Source organism: Myotis daubentonii, chromosome 2 (genome assembly GCF_963259705.1).
Source record: "Myotis daubentonii chromosome 2, mMyoDau2.1, whole genome shotgun sequence".
Taxonomy (NCBI): Eukaryota; Metazoa; Chordata; class Mammalia; order Chiroptera; family Vespertilionidae; genus Myotis; species Myotis daubentonii.
The window spans coordinates 177,651,034-177,672,625 of NC_081841.1; the positions used below are offsets into that span (position 1 = coordinate 177,651,034).

The 21,592-nt window shown below is 37.5% G+C and overlaps 1 protein-coding gene and 1 pseudogene across 1 annotated transcript in view; one reads left to right on the plus strand and one right to left on the minus strand.

The window, feature by feature from the left end:
• Positions 1-269: 269 nt before the first annotated feature.
• LOC132229087 (U2 spliceosomal RNA) lies at positions 270-389 on the plus strand (annotated as a pseudogene).
• A 1,339-nt stretch (positions 390-1,728) lies between these two features.
• DCT (dopachrome tautomerase) overlaps positions 1,729-21,592 on the minus strand; it is a 30,894-nt gene continuing 11,030 nt past the window's right edge. The window contains exons 5-8 of the mRNA XM_059684951.1: positions 20,822-21,001; positions 19,103-19,238; positions 5,954-6,155; positions 1,729-2,519 (exon numbers count right to left, since the gene is read on the minus strand). Coding sequence (XP_059540934.1) covers positions 2,350-2,519; positions 5,954-6,155; positions 19,103-19,238; positions 20,822-21,001 — 688 coding nt within the window. The 3' untranslated portion in view covers positions 1,729-2,349. The remainder of the gene's footprint in view (positions 2,520-5,953; positions 6,156-19,102; positions 19,239-20,821; positions 21,002-21,592) is intronic.

A 21,592-nucleotide genomic window follows, 5' to 3' on the forward strand; every position in this document is an offset into this window, starting at 1 on the left:
CAAGGTTGAATTTTCTTCCTATCATTGAGAAGTATAACCCTACAATGCTCATTGATATTTTCTGAGTTTATTTGCATAACATTCAATGTATGTAAATACCAACTCTTTTTATCCTACAGGTTTGTTCTACCTTTAAATTTTTTAAAAGACATTCATCATTGATTTATTGTAATATTAGAAACTGTTAGAAAATGTTATTCCTCTTAAAAGAACTATAAAATCAGGAAATTATTTCTTTCAGGAAGACATTATAAAATATAATATTTATTATCGCTTCTCGGCCTTTTGGCTAAGATCAAGTGTAGTATCTGTTCTTATCAGTTTAAAATATAATATTTATAAGTTTCAGCACTAAAGATAAAATAGCTAAGTATAAATGACTATCCTTTATTTCTACCACAAATAGATCTTGCTTTAAACAAATCTTATGAGAATACGATGTATGAAAATTCTAATATACCTAAAAGAGAAGCTAGAGGTGGTTATTTGCTTTATAGAATTATTCATAATAGTTCATCTATAAAAAATAATTACCCTGGTGCTTTTAATGTAGAAATGATTTATGCACAACTTTTCTGGAACATCCTATCATGCACAGCTATATGTTCATTTTAATATATATCTCCTTTGGTATAAAAATGGATGTAAAAATGTGTTCAATCCTGAGTAGGGAGCATAAACTTTTCAAAGTGGAGAACATTAATGAAACATTGTTAAATTTTCCATATGCTATTAAAGGCAGGAATTCTGATGCAGCTGTGGCTAAAAAAATCTCAGCAGTCCTTCACCCCATGAAGGACTCTGGGCTACCTTGGTTCTTATTTACTGAGCCTACTCTTAAATATACCTGTGGCTTTATGAGACTCAAATTCAGTTCAGATTGAGCTTTGTCCATTTCTCTGGCTTTCCCAATTTTATTCCAGTGGACAACACTGAGTGTTGGTGAACCTTGTACCCTCTAGGCCCCCATCTGTAGAAGGCAGCTCTAGGATCCTCTTAGCACCCATTCTTGACACACATCAATTCCAGAGAGAGGTGCTGAAATGAGCAGACAGACAGGCTACCTTCTAGAACTTTGGCCTCACCCCTGATGCATAAGTACCAGATATGAGCAGGTGAAATTTGCCTTGAACTCTCAATAGCTATTAGATTCTTGGAAGTGAAGATCATATTGCTAAATTTAAACATCTTAGTGAAAAAAAATGCCTCATTCTTATCTCTCATGATCTGATGTTTACTAAATGGAACATAACCATTTAATTCTGAGTTGTTCTATTTTGTATACATGGTTTGCTTTTAAATGATGAGACTTAATTGATTAATATTCATAAGTAATGTCAGTATAGTACAGAATTAATTAGTATAAAGTCAACTCTTAAAAATAAGCCAAATGCATTTTAGGTTAGTAATTTTTCATCTGAGGCTGCCTAGTAAAGAAATTGGTTCAGGATCAGTCAAATGAGACTGAGAGCAATGGAACTCTGATATTCGGGATCCTCACCAGCCTTCTCCAGTCAGCCTTTCCTGGAAAGAGGGATTCTATTTTTGGTAATGGGTTTGAAATTGTATGTTAGTTAACTGGAAAGCTCTATAATTTAATCCTTCATTTACTTATTTATCACTGTATGATTCATATCTATCCAGCTATTGAATCTTGTGATATGTCTACTGTTAAGAACTTCAGACTTTTGACAAATTCTGAAAAGTCTGATATATAAAAGAACCGAATCATTCATTCATTCATTTATTCTCTACCTTACTTGGAAAATAAGGCCTATTTTCATCCTCTCAGCCATTTTAAAGGCTGAAGAGGAAAAGAAGAAAAATAAGCCTCAAGAAGACAATCAGAAAGGCACCTAAAAGCATAGATATTTGTAGTTCAAAGGGAGCTTAGAGACCATTGTGGCATCTGCCACTCCCTACCCAACCCTATTACAAATGGTGACACTTGGGCTGAGAAAGATTGAACCATAATCTTGTCCAAATCACAAATTTCACTAACCATAATATTACAATAAATCTACACAACCAACTTTTTTTTTTTACGTTCTCAAAACACTGAGGAGGCTAAATCCATATGGGGAACTATTATGAGATAGCACACATCTTCAGCTCTACCTTTGTTTGATGGTAGAGATAGCCTCAAGCACTTCAGCTTCAGTCTGTTACACAGAAAAGCAAACCAGAAACTACAGCTAAGCATCGTCTGTGTTTGGGATCATCACAACAGAATGAGCTGTGCCAAAGATCTTTAGCTAAAGGAAGAACCGTGAGGATTAGCTTGTTGTCAGGGTCTCAGCAACAAGGTCTTCGTGGCTGGCCTCTTCTCTGGGGTAAGGCATGAGCATCCTAGGCTTCTTCTGTGTATCTCTTGTTCAAATGTGTCTCCATTAAGGGCGCATATCCTTTGCGAAGTCTTCTGTACTGAAGGAAAGCCAGCAAGACAAAAAGACCAACCAAAGCCACCAGCATTCCCATAACCACTGGGAGAGTCACAGACCAACTTGGAGTTTCTTCAACTGAAATTAAAACAGAAGAAAAAAAGTCTGTGGTTGGGGTTTTCATCAGCTGAACACTCTTCACAAAGGAAAAAGTAGACCAATTTGCCTTTTACATGCATTTTTTGTTGATAAAGCAAAACAACACTGGCTAGAATAAAATTTATCTTCTCCTTCCTCACCAACTATTTATCATAGCCACAATTGTTTTCTTTCTTAAGGAAGTGGGAAATGTCATTCCATTATTTAAATACAGTATATTGCATCTTTAAAATTGTCTTATAATAAATATTTATATAGAATAAACCCTCCAAGGAAGTATATATAACTACTTTTGTGAGTTAGAAGCTCATTTGTAAACATGCATGCTAAAATGGTATCTGGTGAACTGCAAAATATGCAACCCTCAGGTGGAGAATTTCTGCCATTGTCTCTACCTGCTTTATGGGATGATAAATGATCAAGACAGATCAGATGGGTTATTACAACAGGAGACACTCAATAGCAGGAACAGTTAAAATTGGTACCCATTTAGATAGTTGTGAATAAAATCTGAATCTTCTACATGAGAAATCCAATCCTCTACTCAAATGTATTTTATAATCACTCTTCCACAAAATTAATGGATATAATTTCTAGTATATGTATACCTACTTGTCATTTTTTTAGAAAGTATCTTAGCCTGGACAGCTGTTCTTAAATTCAGTTTCTCTACACTAGGTTCTTGTTCTATATCCTACACCTATCTAAATGTAGATTCTCCTTCTCGTTCTTTTCTTTCAATCCCACAGAGGGCTCTGACCCATCCTGATGGGATTCCCCCAAAAGGACTTTAATTTGTCTCCTTTTGCTCTAATTGAGCAGCATCTTTTGCCAATCTACGCTTCTTAAAACACAGATTTCAAGTCCGCATTTCTTTGTTCAGGAACCAAAAATGATTGTCTTTTGTTATTGTCCAAACTGCCCTGCCTAGCTTTTTTTAAAATTAATATTATTTTTTAATTGTGGTAAAATACACATAACATCTATTTTACCCTCTTAACCATGTTTATGTATATAGTTCTGTGACATTAAGTACATTCACACTGTTGTGCAATTATCACCACCATCCATCCGCAGAACTTTTTTCATCTTGTAGAACAGAAATGGTAACCCATCCATCTCCCACCCCCCACCCCAGATCCTGGTGACCACCATTCTACTTTCTATCTCTATGAATTTAACTACTCTTGATACCTCAAAGAAGTGGAATCATACAGTTTTGGGCCTTTTGTGACTGCTTTATTTAACTTGGCATACTGTCTTCAAGATTCATTCTTGTTGTACCACATGACAGGATTTTTTAATGAATATTATTAATGAGTGAATTATTAATGAATAATACTCCATTGTATGCATATACCACCTCAATTTATCCATTCATCCATCAGTGAATATTTGGGTTGCCTCCACCTTATATCTACTGTGAATAAAGTTGCTATGAACAGAGTTGTGCAAATATCTGTTTGATTACTTGCTTTCAATTCATTGGAATATATATCCAGAAGCTGATTTGCTAGCTCATGTTGTAATTCTATGTTTAATTTTTTTTAGGAACTTCCATATTGTTTTTCTACAGAGGCTGTGCCATTTTACATTTTGACCATCAGTGCACAAGGCTTCCAATTTCTCCATATCTTCATCAACACTTGTTATTTTCTGCTTTTTTTTTTGTTAGTAGCCATCCTAATGGGTAGAAAATGGTACCTAATTGTGGTTTTTGACTGGTTTTTAAAGTCCTACATAATCAGGTCCTTCTCGCAGATCCAACTTTGCTTTATTTTTTTAACTATTCAATGCCCATTTTTTCTTTTTTAAATTGAATTTATTGGGGTAACGTTGGTTAATAAAATTATATAGGTTTCAGGTGTATATCACATATCCAACTTGAATTCACAATAATCTTCTACCCAAGCCTTATATTACAATCAGGATTTCTTCGCACAGTCCTCTATGTAGACTATCTGTGCCTTTCACAGTCCTGTGCCCTGCCCTTCTTCAATCTAAAATGTTGCTACTTTCCTCCTCAGCTACCTAAGATCTATCATCTCTTCGAATCTAGCTCAAGACCTACCTCCTTTCTCAAATCCCTCACTCCCTTCTCTGACTTCTGGTTATAGTTCTGCTACCTCAGATGCAACTGTAAACTTATTTGTCAGACCAGTAAATGAGTATGAGTTTGTGTCTTCTAGTGAGTCAATGCTTTCAGGGCATATTTAGACACTCAGTCTATACGTCTTAATTGGCTGGTTTCAGAGCAGGAAAGATGGTCAAAATGCACATTGCAAAATTTTTGGTTATTTTATGTCCCAGAGAAAAGGAAAAGAAGTTTCAAAGAGATACCCTCAGTTGCCCACAGAAATGAAATTTCAAATCAGGAAGGAGAAGGGGCAGCAGTAGATGCAAATTAGAAGGAAAAGCAGCGGACAGATTCTGGGGCCTGAAAGACTCTGCAGTCAAAGAGACAAATGTGAGCTCAAACACGGTCCTAATTACTTCTAGGTGGAGGCTTAGTGAAGATGAAATGACACGAATGGGAAAAGCTACTGGCAGAGGGGATGTCTGTTTTTTGACTTCTTAACAAATTAAGATATTTGCTATTATTTTAGCTTTCTTTTTCAACCTGTTCTAAGATTTTTTAATGAGGTATAATTGATATACTGCACATTATTAGTTTAGGTGTACAACATAATGACTCAATATTTGTATATATTGCAAACTAAGAGTCTTTAAATGGCACACAGAGCTATATTGGAGCCTAGGTTAAAAAAAAAAAAAAAAAGTGCCCCTATATGAACTTATCAAAATATCCTTCTATATTTTGAACCAAGTAAGAAAAGCAAATAAAAAAATCAACAATCTAAAAACATGTCTTAAAAAAGCATTAATTTATAAAATATACACATTTTTGCATTTATTGTTTTAAAATATTTCATGATATTATTACATATCTAGATTACTAAGATATTTGGCCTCCCCTGAAACTTTGTGTTCCAAACAAGTGCTGTTCTTGCCTCACTCTAAACCCAGCCTTGCCTTCCAGTAACGATCTCCTGGGAGTCCTTCTCCACATGAGGCTAGTGAATTTTGACTTTACAGTTCAAACCATGGCCAACTTTCAATTAACTCAGACAAAACTGCCAAATCAAGTATAGGAGTAGATACTTCCTCTGTGGAATAAGGTTTGTTCACAACTTTCAGTTTTCTAAAACAACAGTCATCCAACCAGTCCCTTTTCTGATGTTTAATTAGTAGTTCAAAGGCTAATTTTACTAAATATATGTATCCTAGAAAATTGCCAATAAAGTTAATGAGACCTGAATGCTTCAATTTAAAGTCTTGGTTTACTTTTTTTTTTTAAAGAAAGAAAGCTCCTTTAAAAGATGAATCACCCATTTAGAAGTTGTATTAGTTACCTGGAAGATCAATGGCATAGCTGTAGCCAAGTTGGTCTGCGGTTAAAAATAATTCCTGATTAGTCACCGAAGGGAAGAAAGGAACCATGTTGTACATCCGATTGTGACCAATGGGTGCCAGCTCCTGAGGCCAAGCATCTGCGGAAGGATTGAATCTTCTCATCCACTCATCAAAAATGGCATCAGTAAAGGCATGGAGGACCTGCAAGACATTGAACATGACCTTTAACGTTTATCAGACTATTTCAGTTAGATTAACCTGGCTGGAGCTTTCTCTACAATGGAACGTAGGTCTTCTTGACATGAGCAACTCTATATACCCAATCTAATATCAGTGACATGCCTACTGGCATTTTCAGTTAAGTTTTCAAGAATGTATGACATATCGCTCCAAACAGGATTACAAACCCCTTTGTCGAGTGAACAAATAAAGATTCTGTTGCAGATTGAACACTGGTTTGGGAACATTTGAGGCCTTCAACAAGTATAGGTTAATGATTAAGTTCAGAAAAAAGGGCGAGGATGATAGATACATAGCCAAGTCAAATTTCAGGTGCTTTTGCTTTAACAGGAGAGATAGAAGAGGTTGCATTTGCCAGTATTATAATACGAATGGACAGTTAAAAATATATCTGAAATGGGTTTTCAAATTTTTCTCACCAGGAGTACCCTTCTGTGTACTCACTTGATAACCCTCTATTGGAATTTTGAGTATTATGCCAGGAAAAGAAAGTCTAAAAATGTTGTAATGTGCATAGTGCTTATTTTAATTTCCTCAAGGAAGCTGTTAAAGTTCTTAAATACAGAAATTATTACATGTTTTAAAATATTCACAGCAAAATTTCCACATGTATAGCCCTGATTTCACAACAGAATATGAATGTGAGTTCAGCTTAGGCTTTATGCCTGGTCGTTAGATTTCCTCTTTCATTTCTAGACGGTAAGTTCAGGGAGCTCAGGGACACTGTCTGCTTTTCTTTCCATTGTGTCCCCAGTGCCTGTCACCCCAGGGCCTGTCACATGGGAGAGGAAGGTACTTATTTCAATAAATACTTAATAATAAATTTATTCATCCATTCACCATTGTTACTTCTACCCCAAATATAGCACTGGTCAAATTATACTATAACTAAAGGCCCAATGCACAAAATCATGCATGGGTGGAGTCTGTCAGCTTGACCAGTGATCGAGGCCATCTTGCCACCACCCACCCTGGTTCCCCGTTCACCATCTGGTGATGGGATCCTGATGGCCAGGGGAGGCACCAAGAGATCAGCCATTGCTGCCGGCTCACCAGCCCCAACCCCACTGCGTGTTGCCCTCTGTGTGTGGGGCGACCAGCAGGGTGGGGGCCTTGGCCTGGCACCACCCGCATCTCCCACCACCCACCCCAGTTCCTGTTTGCCATTGGCGATCGGAGCCTGCCAGCCGGGGAAAGGGACCAAGAGGTGGTCAGTGCACCTCATAGTGACTGGTCGAGTGGTCATTCTGGTCGTTCTGCCATTATGGTCACTGGGTGGGGTTTTTTTGTTGTTGTTTGTTTGTTTGTGGGGTTTTTTTTGTTTTTTTTAAACTATTTGAAAAGTTTTTATTTATTTATTTATTTATTTTTTATTGCTTAAAGTATTACAAAGGGTATTACATATGTGTCCTTTTTCCCCCCCCCCCGCCCTGGGTTTTTATTATATAGGATTTTATTTATTTACCTATTTCCCCTAACAAGACCCCTAACTCCTAAATAAGGTCTCTCTGCCTTTGAAGCCTCAAGCTTAGTATGCAACCGGGACAAAGTTGATGCTGAGTAAGTATTTGTTGGCTGATGACAGTGTCATGCCAAAGTATTTATATTTTCTGTACAATTGACCCAAACAGGTACCTTTCTAGCTGGTCTGCAAAGTCATTCCTTCTGTTTTCTGGCGTCAGAGTCTTTCAGGGACGAAGGAACTCAATAATCCCTGTCCAGGCACATCTTCCCTGCTTGCCCACAGTCAGAATTCTTTGCTCTTTGCACTTCTCAAACCGCTTTAAGTGCATTGCCCTTCTGGCTTGTATTATTATTGTTTATTCAGTAGATAACATTTTCATATCTTACCCAAGGTTCCTTGAAGTTTAGTTGCCCTGTTCAGGTAACAATGGGGGCTTTCTACATTGTCTCAAGTGGCTGCATTCTGAATAGTAACAGAAATCAAGTTATTTACTGAAGGGAATTTGTTGTCATGAGTAGATTTTTAAAGTTTATGGCAGAGACAATCATCTTAAAAACCAAAATATCAAATTATAAGGCCTAGGATTTTAGAGAGATAAAAGATATTTTTAATTCAAAAGTCTTGGCTTTGAGTAACAAAATTTTAACTCCAAAAGAATAAAGCCATCCCTAGCTGGTTTGGCTCAGTGGATAGAGCGTCAGCCTGCAGACTGAAGGGCCCCAGGTTCGATTCCAGTCAAGGGCTCATGCCTGAGTTGCGAGCTCTATTCCCAGTGGGGGGTGGGGGGGCGTGCAGGGGGCAGCCAATCAACGAGTCTCTCTCATCATTAATATTTCTATCTCTCTCTCCCTCTCCCTTCCTTTCTGAAATCAATTTTAAAAAAAAGAATAAAGGCATAGTTTATTGCAAAAATCAACAACTTTGGAAGAATACTTGATAATGCAAGTGACCAATGTTTCTCACAAGTAGCGTTCAAAAAGAGTCATCTTTGAGAAGGGTCATCATCCCTGGGAAAGGAGCTAAGCATTTGTCGTTGGTGTATGTCCCTGAAAAAGGTACCACATGCCCTATGTCCTGGGAAGTCCAGAGAAGGTTAGGCGTTTCACAGAAAGGGAAGGTATGGCCTGGGGAGCCTGGCAGCCTCAAATGGAAGTTTTGCCTCAAGTATGGAGCCCAAGCACTACAGTGGGACTGTCTAAAGGTGGCAAGTACTGTGGTTGCTTACCCAATGTCCATTCCCCTCTTTCTCCTTAGTTCACTTTCTTTGCATTTTGAGTGAATGCATATGCCAAACTACCCATGAGATTTAACTAGAAGTCGTTGGATGGGACTTCTGGGGAAGCTCTTTAAAGGTGATTGTTTCACCCTAAAAGTGTCCTTTCTCTCTTTCTGTTTCTTCTTGCTGCTTCTTGGGATGTGGATGGGGCTGCAGCAGCCTTCAAGCAAAGAAGAGCCAACAAGCAAAGTTAAGAAGCCACTCACCAAGGACCAAAAAGACAGAAAGTATCCGTGATGACTGGACTGCCTGCCCTGGAACTCTTCCACATAAAGAAAAAAATAAACTTCTTTTTGGTTTAGGTTTCTGTAATTTGGGTTTCCTGTTCTAAGCAGTTGAGACAAATCCTAAGTGATACATGGGAAAAGTATCTAGGGCTATATCAGAATGTATTTCCCAAAGAAGTCCACACAATATTTCTTGAACTGTAAGATAACTGTCTGAATTGAAGTCAGAAATCAAATTGTGATTAGAAAAAAAAGACAAGAGACTCTCGGGACATAGAAAGCTCCAGATTTAGTGCTGCAAGAGGCAAATAACTTTTGGAAAGCACCAGAATTCGCCGAGTGCAAAGTGTAAATAATAAAGGAGGGGACAAGACTCTTAAAGCAATTCACAATGTGAAGAGATAAAAGAACAGGAAAAAGTAATAGGGAGAGATTATAGGTCTCAGAGGGGCTATAAAACATTATACAATAAATGCTCTGGTAGGAACTCTATACAGAGTACCCAATTTATGTAGTTAAAAAGGGTAGTGTGTGCCAAGAAAATGCAAAGAATGCAATAAACAAAATTTTGGAAGCAATAACATATCCACAGGCTACAAAGAGAAGTAATGCAACCTGTAGGATACATACAGGAAGGGAAAAACCACCAAATTTTAACTTGGAGGCACTATTGAAGAAAATGTAATTGCATGGGCTTTTAAGGTAAAAAAAATTTTAATGTAACCCATGCAGAAGAAAGCAATGAATCAACAAATATTGTACTTACAGGCATAAAGAAACTTAATAAATTACAGAAAAAAACATGCATCTCTTCAAGATCAGTGGGGGATGAAATTACTATTAAACTTAACCTTAACTAAGATGGTTGCAAGTTCAGAACCTTGCCACACTGGTGGCATGACAAGAGTATTTGCATCTGGAAGAACAGTACCATAAGAACCAGGGGCTGGCTGCAAAGACATCTGTACATTACCGAAGACCAGCATACGATGTTCAGCATTTGGATTCAATGTGCTATCCAGAGATATCATTCGATTCAGAGTAGCTCTTACTGTAGTAACATGCTAATGCTCTGGCCCTCTGAGAATGTACATGTGAGTGCTTGAGTCCCAAGAGAGACCACAGTTCCATATGGGAAATTCCAATTTAGAACTTAAGGTAGATGACATAATAAAAACATTGGGTCCGAATTTCTACATATACAGTAGGTCTTCAAAAATGTTGTTTTATTCGTCATTTTGTTATAACATTGATAAAACGAAGAAAGAAAGAAAAAACGATTCCTAGCCAGAGCCACTGTCTGTGTGCAGTTTGCATGTTTTCCCATGTCTGCATGGGTTTTTTGAGGGGGAACTTCAGTTTCCTCCCACATTCCAAAAATGTGCCTGGTAGGGGAAGTAGGTTGTCTACCTTGTGCCGGCTGAGAGAGTGTGGGTCTGTGCGTGAGTGTGCCCTGTGCCCTCAGGGCGTCCTGTCCAGGATGGGTGTTTGCCCTGTGCCCTGAGCTGCTGCGATAGGCCCCACCCACCTGAGACCCTGAACTGGAACAAGCAAGTTGGAGAATAATTATCTTATCTTCATTTTACTCATCTTTCTTAAATGTATGAATAGCTCACATTTATTTCAATATTTAATGTTAGGAGTGTTGGGGGTCTTTATTTAGAAATTTGGTGATGTTTTTGTGACCAGAAATATGCCACAAGAACTTAACTCTTGTTTCTATCCCTTAGCCTACATTAAAATTGGTTTTGTTACAACATCATTTCACTTAAAGTCACACTTTCTAAGAACTCATTGATGACATTAAGTGAGGGCGTACTGTAATTTTCTTTCTATCCTTCCCTATGCACCCTTTCAGACAGAGCATCCTGAGCAGACAGAATAGGAGGTGTTTTTCAGGCATTTGGAGGAGTTATATAGTTAGGGAAAGCACACTTTCTGTATAGATTTGTTTAATAACATTGCATTCAAAATATATATACGTATATATAAAATATATACAAGATATAATAGCTTGCATACTAAAAGAAATATCAACAGCATTAAAATTCAGTTGCTAAATCCTGCAGGAAGGAAGCTTGTAGTTTAAGGGTTCAACTTTAAACAGGTGTAAACAGGGCTACAAGAAGGTTCTGCTATTAGTATGTTGGCTTTAAAAGCAGTGACCAGCACAGCTGGCATGGCTCAGTGGTTGAGCGTCAACCTACAAACCAGGAGGTCACAGTTCAATTCCTGGTCAGGTGCATGCAGGAGGCAGCTAATCAATGATTCTCTCTCATTAATGATGTCTCCATCTCTCTCTTCCTCTCTGAAATCAATAAAAATGTATGTTTTAATAAGTGACCAGTTCAGGATTCCTCATAACCAGACAATACAGGTTGAAGAAAGAGCCAGGGTGATGTTAGAAGAGATTCTAGATAGCTGAGACACTTCCAGGCCATTCATGGCTAAGGAACCACCAAATTTCTAGGAGAGAGTAACTCAAAAATCAATGCTAGACCATCTTAGATTTGTATATAAATTATTGTTTGCCATTATACTACTTAATTTCAACAATAATGTAGTGTTTATAGTTCATCTCTTTGTATAGGTTTAGTTTTCCGCAATAGAGCATGGGTTTGTCCTTATAAAGTCTAGATTTGAAGAGGACCCCTTCAACTCCATCTAGCCACTTAGCACCTGCCAAGTTAAAAAAAAAAAAAACACAAACGTATTCCCCAAACTGAGCCTATAGAAATCCTGCCACCCTGGGAAGCCTGCCCAAGCAGGTGGCCAGCCACCCTCTCTGGCACCTTAGCTCTTATAAAACTCACCAAGAGGTTATACTACTTATGAATTTATGTATAACATACATATATTAAATAAGCAAATGTGGCATTTTTAAAATGTGAATGCTTATTCATCATAAAACCAATGCCCTGTCAAGCAAAATTGTTCAAACCTGTCCTTTACCAATTAATGTTAATTCCTATTAACATGATCTAACAAGACTACATTTCCTCAGCTATAATGAAAGCAATTACGAAAGGATCAAATTTAGAATTGTCTATAATGATAAAAGGCAAAATTATAGCTAGAAACACGACATGGGGAAAGGTTCAAGTACGAAACTTTTCTTTTGTTCTCTGTATGGTCACTTACTGGTTCATATGACCTTACACTCAAGTCTTAGCCCCTCTGAACTCTCTTTTCCCCACGTGTAAAATAAAGAGAGTAGTTTATCATACACATTTTTGTGAAGTTAAAAGATTATGTTTGCATAACATCTTGTATAGAGACACATTAATAGATACTCAATAGCATAACATTGTCCTAACAAAAATTTATTGAGTATCTTACTAAGTGCCAGGCACTGTTCTGGAGGTTAGCTATGGTGTCAGTGATCACATTAGCTCCTCATAAGCTAGTGAAACTGCAAAACACATTTTATATGAACAGTGTTAAGTTTTCATGAAAAGTAAGATATCAAAAGCATGTGTTGTATTTTGTTACTAACTTACATAGAGATCTCTTTTACTGATTCTCTTATGAAACTATTTTTTTCTCTTCCCAGAAGTCATTATCCTAATAGACAGCTCAAGGAAACGCAAATGGTTCTTCAAATAGGTCTCGGCCCCTGAAAATACATCCTGCATATCAGGTATTTACATTATGATTCATAACAGTAGCAAAATTACAGTTATGAAGTAGCAACAAAAATAATTTTATGGTTGGGGGTCACCACAATATGAGGAACTGTATTAAAGGGTCGCGGCATTAGGAAGGTTGAGAACCACTGTAAGGTGCTGATCATCATTTATAAGAAGAGAAAGAAAAAGTAAACTTACTAAAGTACCATTTTCACCTATCAGATTGGCAAAGATTACAAAGTATAATAACACAGTGTACTAATGAGAGAGAGCAGAAAATTTGTCACTCTGCTACACAGCTGGTAAGGAGGGAAAAGCAATTTGGCAGTATCTATAAAAATTTCAAAGACATTTATTTAATCTTTGACCCAGCGATTCTAGTCTCTCAACTTACCCTACAAATTCACTTATTGCAGCATTGTTTGTAAAGCGAAAGATTATACTAGTAAATCACCCAAATGCTCATCAATAGGAGACTGATTAAAAATTGCAGGGTAAATCCATTCTATAGACTACCCATTCATCCCTAAAAAAATGAAAAGGAATAAGAAAGCCTGATATGGAGTAAAAAAAAAAAAAAAAACTGGTATGGAGTGATTTAGAATAGGAAAATATAAATGAAGTCACAGAAGTGTCTGTGATATGCTACCATATAAGTAAAAAAGTAGGAAGAAATCTATAAACATATGTGTTCATATTAATAAAACAATAAATCAAATCAGGGAGAACAGAGGAAATGATCTTGATAGCTGGGAGATACTTGTGGATAGTTTCTTCAAATTGTGCCTTTACATTGCAACCACTTACGTGCATTATCTATTTTAAAATTTAAAATTAAATGTTACTCAAAGTACTAGTTTAATTATGACTTTTTAAAGAAAGATAAGTAAAATAGATCTATTTTTATAAGTGCTTCACTCTTGGGGAGAGAAAAGCATTGTCCTATGTACTCCTTTTTTAAAATTGCAACTGAAATCATATTGACTCCGAGATATTTTATACTTGTTATTTTTACTAATTATTAATATGACTAATTTTACTGCAACCTAGAATAGTAGAGTCTGAAGGGATCTTACAGGATTAACCTAGTGTGATCCATCAGATCTTTGTTTTCAGAAACTCGTTTTCTCTTTTCTTGCTTTAGATTCCTAAATTCCTACCTTATTCAATTGACTGTCAATGTTAGGAAATGCCAGTGTTATGAAATTAAGGCTATTTGTACATCTTATTACCTTTAAAATTTCAGTGTAAAAGGTAGAGAACAAATACAAGCTGTTCAGTGGGTATTAACCATGCAACCTGCTCATCCCCCAGCCACTGAGGAATAGAAAGAATTAGAACTTGCTAGTGTACTTTCTAAAAGGATAATAGCCAAAGAGGTTTGGCTCAGTGGATAGAGCTTTGGCCTGCAGGCTGAAGGATCCCAGGTTCGATTTTGGCCAAAGGCACATGCCTGGGTTGCAGGCTCGATCCCCAGTGGGGGGCGTGCAGGAGGCAGCCAATCAATGATTCCCTCTCTCATCATTTGATGTTTCTATCTATCTCTCCCTCTCCCTTCCTCTCTGAAATCAATAAAAATATATTTTAAAAATAAATAAATAATAAATAAATAAATAAATAAAAGGATAACACATGTACACTTTAAGAACAGTATCCTTAGAAATTGGGTAGAGAATTACCAGTCTCTAACATAGCTACTTTTATGGCAGCTGACTCAACTATTTAACTCTACAGTCTATTAGGTTTCCTCCTTTTCTTTCCCTAGGTTATATCTATATTTAATAGAAGACAGCACCATTTAGCTGTGACCTAATCTTATTTTCCATGATAAATATGTGCATTTCCTTCAATTATTTTAGAAATTATTAGAATTTTAGACATTAGTTCAGAGATTTTTTTCTGATTTTATCATTATACCTTCTTTTACTCATTACTATGATTACATATAACTTTATACCTCTCTTGCTTGAAGAGATTTCACACAAAATAATTTTAATAAATGCATTCAGTATATTTGCATGAATTGCCTCATGAATTTGAAATTCCAGAAGCTATAACTCTGTTCACTTAAATGCTTTAACCTGGCTCTCAATATGTGAAGACTCATTTAAGGCCAAATTGGTTTTAAAATGAAACTCTTTGTAAATAGACTACACTATTTGTGAGTTCTGGAACTAGTGCTAAAACATTATTCCTTCAGCGCCTTCAAAGAAAGGCTGGGGCTTTTTGTTTATTTTTATGCATATAACATATCCCAAAGAAAATCAAAATTTAAATATTAAAGGCATTAAAAGTAATGAAGACAATGATGATTAAACATCTAGTATCTTTGAACTACATGTAAGTCATGGAATTCCTCATCCATAAAGTCATTAGGTGGGCTTCCAACTAGAACAGGGAGAGAAATCTGACTAAAAAGGTATCCCTATTGTAGAGGAGGGACATCGATCCTTAGAGCAGGGGTTAGCAAACTAAAGCCTGTTGCCAAATAGGGCTTAGCACCCATTTTTATAAATAAAGCTTTACTAGAACACTACTCTCATTTGTTCTTACATTGTCTATGGCTGCTTTCATGCTACAATGGCAGAGTTGAGTAGCTGCAACAGAGATTGTCCAGCCTGCAAAGTCTAAAATACTTGTTATCTGGCCACTGGGAGAAAAATGTTGCCAAGCTGTGTACACTCACTGGGCTTTCTCAAAAGGATGAAATAAGACACAGCAGTCCTTGAGACTTAGGATGCTTAAAATCAAATTGCTAGGATCATCATTATTCCCTTTAGTAGGAGAGAAAGATTTGGGCCATAATTCTCTATTTGTCAGAGGATTCTGCTTTTCTACTCTTCATATTTTGGAGTACTGGATAAGGAGTATTGTGCCATTTTTTTCTTATGAATATAAATGGTGTGTACAAATGATACACAATTGAAAGTGTATGTTTTAGGCCATAAAAAAAAAGAATGAAATATTACCACTGCAACAGCATGGATGGACTTAGTGGGTAATGTGCTAAGTGAAATAAGTCAGGCAGAGAAAAGACAAATACCATATGATTTCGCTTATATGAACAAAATACATGAACAAACAAAACAGAAATAAACTCATAGATACAGAAAACAAACTGATGGTTGCCAGAGGGGAAGGGGGTGGAGGGCTGGGTGAAAAAGGTGAAGGGATTAAGAAGTACAAATTGGTAGTTACAGGATAATCATGGGGCTATAAGGTACAGCATAGAAAATATAGTCAATAATATTGTGATAATTATGTATGGTTCCAGGTGGGTGAGTACCTCAAATATCAGGGGTGGGTCTCTTTGTAAAATCTATGACTGTCTACCTACTATGCTGTACAGCTGAAACTAATATAAAATAATATTTAATGTCAGCTGCAATTGAAAAATAAAATTAAAGGAAAGAATATGTATGTTTTAATAAAAACTTATTTAGAGATATATAGTATAGATAAATAGAAGTATAGCTACATAGCAGAGAAGGTAAGCACCAGAAACGCATAGGTATAAGCTGATGGCTGAGGTGATAGCCAAAATAATGGAGTGAAATACCAAGTTAGAACAAGGCAGACATCTTCCAGAAGAGCAAAGATGGCTGAGGAGACCTAACAGGTAAGCTTTCCCTCACCCCTTCTTATTAGTGGTTGGGACCAATAGTTCACATTTGTGATAACCCCTTCATTTATTGCTACCACACAGATGGGAGAAACATTTTTTAGAAAGAAGGAACAGCTCCAGCAATTGCTCCCATCTCGGGATTTCTTACGGCTCTCTCTTACCATGCTTTTATCTATCTGGGAGTCCAGAACACTCCCTCAGCCTTCACACCACCAGGGAAGCTGAGAGTCGTGGCAGCTATACCTTTACCCTCCCTCTTCAAATCTCCTTCTTTTTGTACTCTGGATGGAGTAAAAATAATAATAATCTTTGAAATACCTCTGACTTTGTCTTGTCAGTAAATCACCTTAAGGCACAACTGTCTGCTGAAGAGAACAAGATGAATCTTAATTAAGGTTTGGAAATTCAAATGCAATACAGTTTTCTAATTCTTTCCTACCAACTACTATAAAACACATTGATATTCTTGAGATATTCATGTTGCACTTGACAGTTTCTATAGTGCCTTCATAATACCCTAATTTATTATGAGTTGCTTTAAGGAACACAACACTTTTACCCAACACCAGACAGAGGCTCTACATAGTTCAGTGAGGCCCCCACACTGCCCAAGGCAGGACTGAGTGAAACTGATTTGATTTGTAATCCTGTGCGCTTTTGATTTAGTCATGTGGCCTCCCAGGAGTCCAGAAAAATAAACTGTTATACACTGATGGTTTCAGGATGCACTTTGCTATGGACTGAATTGTGACTCCATCCTCCCCCAAATCCATATGCTGAAGCTTTAATCTCCAATGTGACTATATTTGGAGATGGGGCCCATAGGGCAGTAATTAAGGTTAAATGAGGTCATAAAGGTGAGACCTTTAGATAATAGGATTAGTGTTCTTCTGAGGACACACCAGGAGTCCACTCCTTCTCTCTGAATAATAATATAAACTCAAAATACTGGCAAAATAAAAAAAGGACCAGGAGGGAAATTTCTTCTTTAATTGCTCTGAAACCATCTATCCAAGATAGGTGAGTAAGCCAGGGCAAGTGGAACAGGGAAAGGGAGACAGACAGTTAAAAGGCCAAGCAGTTTACAGCTATCTAGTAAATCACAAAACCCTCTCTTCTATTACCAAGGACACTTAAGAGTAAATGGTTTACACTTTTCCTCCCCAACCAGAGGGCAAATAGCTTAAATCAACCTACTCAGGAAGATAGATAACAGAAATCCGATTACTGCCATTTGTTCCAACACAACCAATGATGGATTAAGTTAAGGGAATAAATCTCCTTTTGGTGTATCAGCATAAAGCTGATGAATATTCTGCTGAGATCCTCCCCTAAGACCTTCCTTAAACTCCCTTTAAAGCCCTCAAGGCGAAGGACCCAGGGCACATTCTCACTCCCAGGAACACACCCACACCCTTCTTGCCCCTCAGGTCTTCATCTCCTAAAATCTAAGGCTCCCCATGAGACTTGCAATCAGGAGAGCAATAGGCAGCAGCAGCTCATCCCAGGCTGACCCCCTGAACCTGTCCCCAAGGCCCACTTTTCTCTGACTTTGTAGTGAGTCAAAGCAGCCCACCTCACCTCACCTCTTATAAAATTTCTAGGGAGCCAAAGCAGCCCTGCCTAGCTTTCCTGTTGCTTCTTCTATTGTAAGCTCTTGTTTTGTTTTCTCTGGCTTTAATTAACATATTCTCAAAATCACCTGGACTCGTGTTATAAAATCTTTCCTAAACTAAATCAAGAACCCACAAACTGCAGGCCAGCCAGAGGCAGACCTGATGCAGACCCAATTTCTATCTAGTAACAACAGGACCAAAGAATACACCTTCAGGTTTGCAACCAACCCAGTTCGGTTTGTCATTTCAGCTCTAACAGGTTCTTTTATACTATATCAGAAGCTCCTGCAACTGGCGGGGGGAGGGGGGGTAGTGGCCATATGTCCCCCATCTCAAGTAGATTTGCTACTAGGTGGTGTGTAACAATGAAAGCAAGTATAAGACCAAATTCTAGTAAACCTACAAACACTTATTAGCAAGTAGACACAGAAATAAATGAAAGAACCTGTTCTTGTACACCCAGGGACATCCATGCTCTCCTCTGGCAAGTGTCTTGCATGGAAGATTCACTCTGAAGTGGACACAATGATATCTGACAGCTGGAGCAGCCAAGCTCAATCAGAATGCTTTGCGAAGTGAGGTGACCAGAACCCAACACCAATTAGAGCTTTGGACCGTGTGTGCTGCTTCAAAGGTGCCAGATTGCTGGCCTTCATGCAAGGGTCATGGTGTCTGCAAAGTCCTTGCAGCCCACCACTTCTCTTCAATGCCACTAAGTTCACCAATTAGAAATCATTTCTCGTTATGCTGATTTATGGTATAAATTATGCTAAATTATGACATAATATTTAATATCATTAGGCTAATTTCTGAATCGACCTCTGGACAGTAAACTCCTATCTAGGATCATTCCAAAGCCAACCATCTCCAAAGCACAAGTTTCTGAAAAGGGGACTTCAAATGCTCTCTAGCCACACCAATGGTGCAGATTAAAATTAATTTACATAGGCATACATCCCATTGTTACACAGAGAATAAAACACATACCAAACTTCAATCTTATTGAAAAGCAAATAAAGTCAACATATTATGTTGAAAATCTTTCATCTATGCTGAGGCTTTGAACTTACCACAAATATGGGATCATTGGCTGCAGAATGTGGCAAAGCATTTGTCCCGTTCAGGAAGGAATGAACCAAATTATGAAGGCTCATCACTTGGGAGTCCAGGGTTCCATCTGCTTTATCAAACCCCTCCAGGGCATTCCTGAGAGGAATCGGCATGTCAGCAACAACAGTCACGAATTGATAAAGGCTTTTCATTTGCCCCAGCCTACTGAATCATCTTCTAATTTGAGATTAGGTAGGGAAATGGGGAGCTCTGCCATGGCTCATTAACTAAGAAGTAGCCCAAACTGTTAATGATGATCTCCTCTAAGGGGAGGGAACTCTTATTCAGCGCTGGTTCTGCACCTGCTCAGTTGGGTTATATCTCTTTAGTGTCTGTATGACAATTTTTTACCTTCACATCTGTCTCCCAGGCCAGGCAATGAACTCCTAGAGAGCAGTTTTCTTCTGAGTTTTATTAACAGGACTCAGTACCACACCCAGCACATGGTCTGTGATCAGTAAATGTTTTTAAATCAACATATACTCTTATATTCCTATTTCTCAACTAAATAGACCTGCAGCTTGACTGTAATATATATTCAGTGTTCTAAACATATCCCCAAATTTCCCTTTCTTTTTTTTTAACCTTTCCATTTTCAGTGTCCATACCCTAACTCAGTGATCCTCAAATTTAAGCATATAACAGCATCACTGGAGAAAAACACTTATTTCATACCCCGCTTCCAGAGTTTCTGATTCAGTAGGTTCAGGCGGGGTCCTACCAATTTATATTTCCAGCCAGTTCCAAGGGGATGCCAATTATGGTTGTCTGGGCACCACACTTTGAGAACCATTCCCTTAAATCTATATGGAATGCAATCTGTGTCAAAAAGCATTTTTATCACAATGGAAAACTAATGCATGTTTCTTTTCAAGAGAATCTTAAAAGTTTCCCTTTATGTCACCTTTGACACTACCCTGAGGACTGTGCCAGCCCATCACAGACCCTGAGACCTGTTACACTTAACACAACCTCTGCATTTAAGTTGAGTCTACCCATGCCCTGGCCCCAAATAACCCATCAGTTATATAATTTATACACAGAAAAGAGAGAAAACCAAGTTTGGGAGACAAATATGACTCTATCCACCATTTCTTTTTGGAGTCTCATTTATCTTTGTTTAAAATATTACTTATATACATACATACATATTTCTCATAATTCTTAAAGTGTATTTAGAGGGAGAGAATTATTAGCTGACCTTTAAATTTCAAGCATAGTAATGTTATTGCTGTGTTATAATTTGAGTTGCATGAAGCCTGTAATTCCCCTCTGAGATATCAGACCCCCATTTTAAGGTCTATGGCAGGCAGATTTAAAAAAAAAAAAAGACAGAAAAGTATAAGAAAGATCATGAGAAAAATTATTTTGGCAAATATTTTTAAAATACTATAGTTGATGAGGTTCCCTGGTTCTGAAGACTATACCTATATGTGTACAGAAATTAGAAATATTTAAAAATGGTTCTAAGTAGCTAAATTATTAAAACTGCACTATTAATTATAGTGGGTGGATGATGACTTTTCTAACACTAATTCCTGGTTATCCCCTCTTATCAAGCCCCTTCATTACTTAGTTTTGTCGCCTAACACCTGAATTTCCTTTCAATTCATTTCAACCACGAGCATGAAAACCTAAGTGTTGTCAAGTGCCCGTCTTACACAGCTCAGAGCACATACCTGAAGCTGAAGGTAGAGTTCTGGAAGAAAGGAGGATTGTCAAACTGCTTGAGAGACAGACAATCTTCTATGTCTTTTAAGGATGGCAATTTCTCACCGTTTCTTCCTGCTTGATTTCTTCTCAACAAACCTTCATAGGTTCCATTACACAGAGTGACCCGGCGGTTGTAGTCATCTAAGCTAAGATTTGTACAGGGATTACAAAGAATATGTCTTAATGTGTCGATAGTATCATAAATTTGGGCCAAGTATACAATAAAATGTATTACAGTTACCTTAAAGGGTCAAAGATATGTGGTAAAAGTACTACCTCCAAAAGTAATTATGTATTAAAGACTTTCAAAAACATAGATGCAAAACTATAATATGTGAATAGATATGCATAATCATGATATTTACTATTCCACTAGAGAGACTGTAAGAGGGCTTACAGATAAGATGTTGATTCCTATTATGTGCCTTTGAATCTTGAGTGACTGAAGAGAGAAGAGGGTGACCAGTACTATACAAGCTAAGCCAGTTGGGGCAGAAGGGCCTATGTACTAGGAAAGCTAGGAAAGCATTTAGGCAAACCGAAGGCAAATGGAGGTGGCCAGAGTGAAAACAGATAAAACAATACAGAGAGGAGGTATTGGGGCAAGCGCTGTATTAGCAAATGCTCTAGGGCAGTGGGGATGGTCATGTCATGAACATGGAGGCTGAGGAAGTTCCATGCCCCCCAAAGATTATATTCCCCAGGCCTGTGGTGGTCTGACATTCCACCATCAGAAT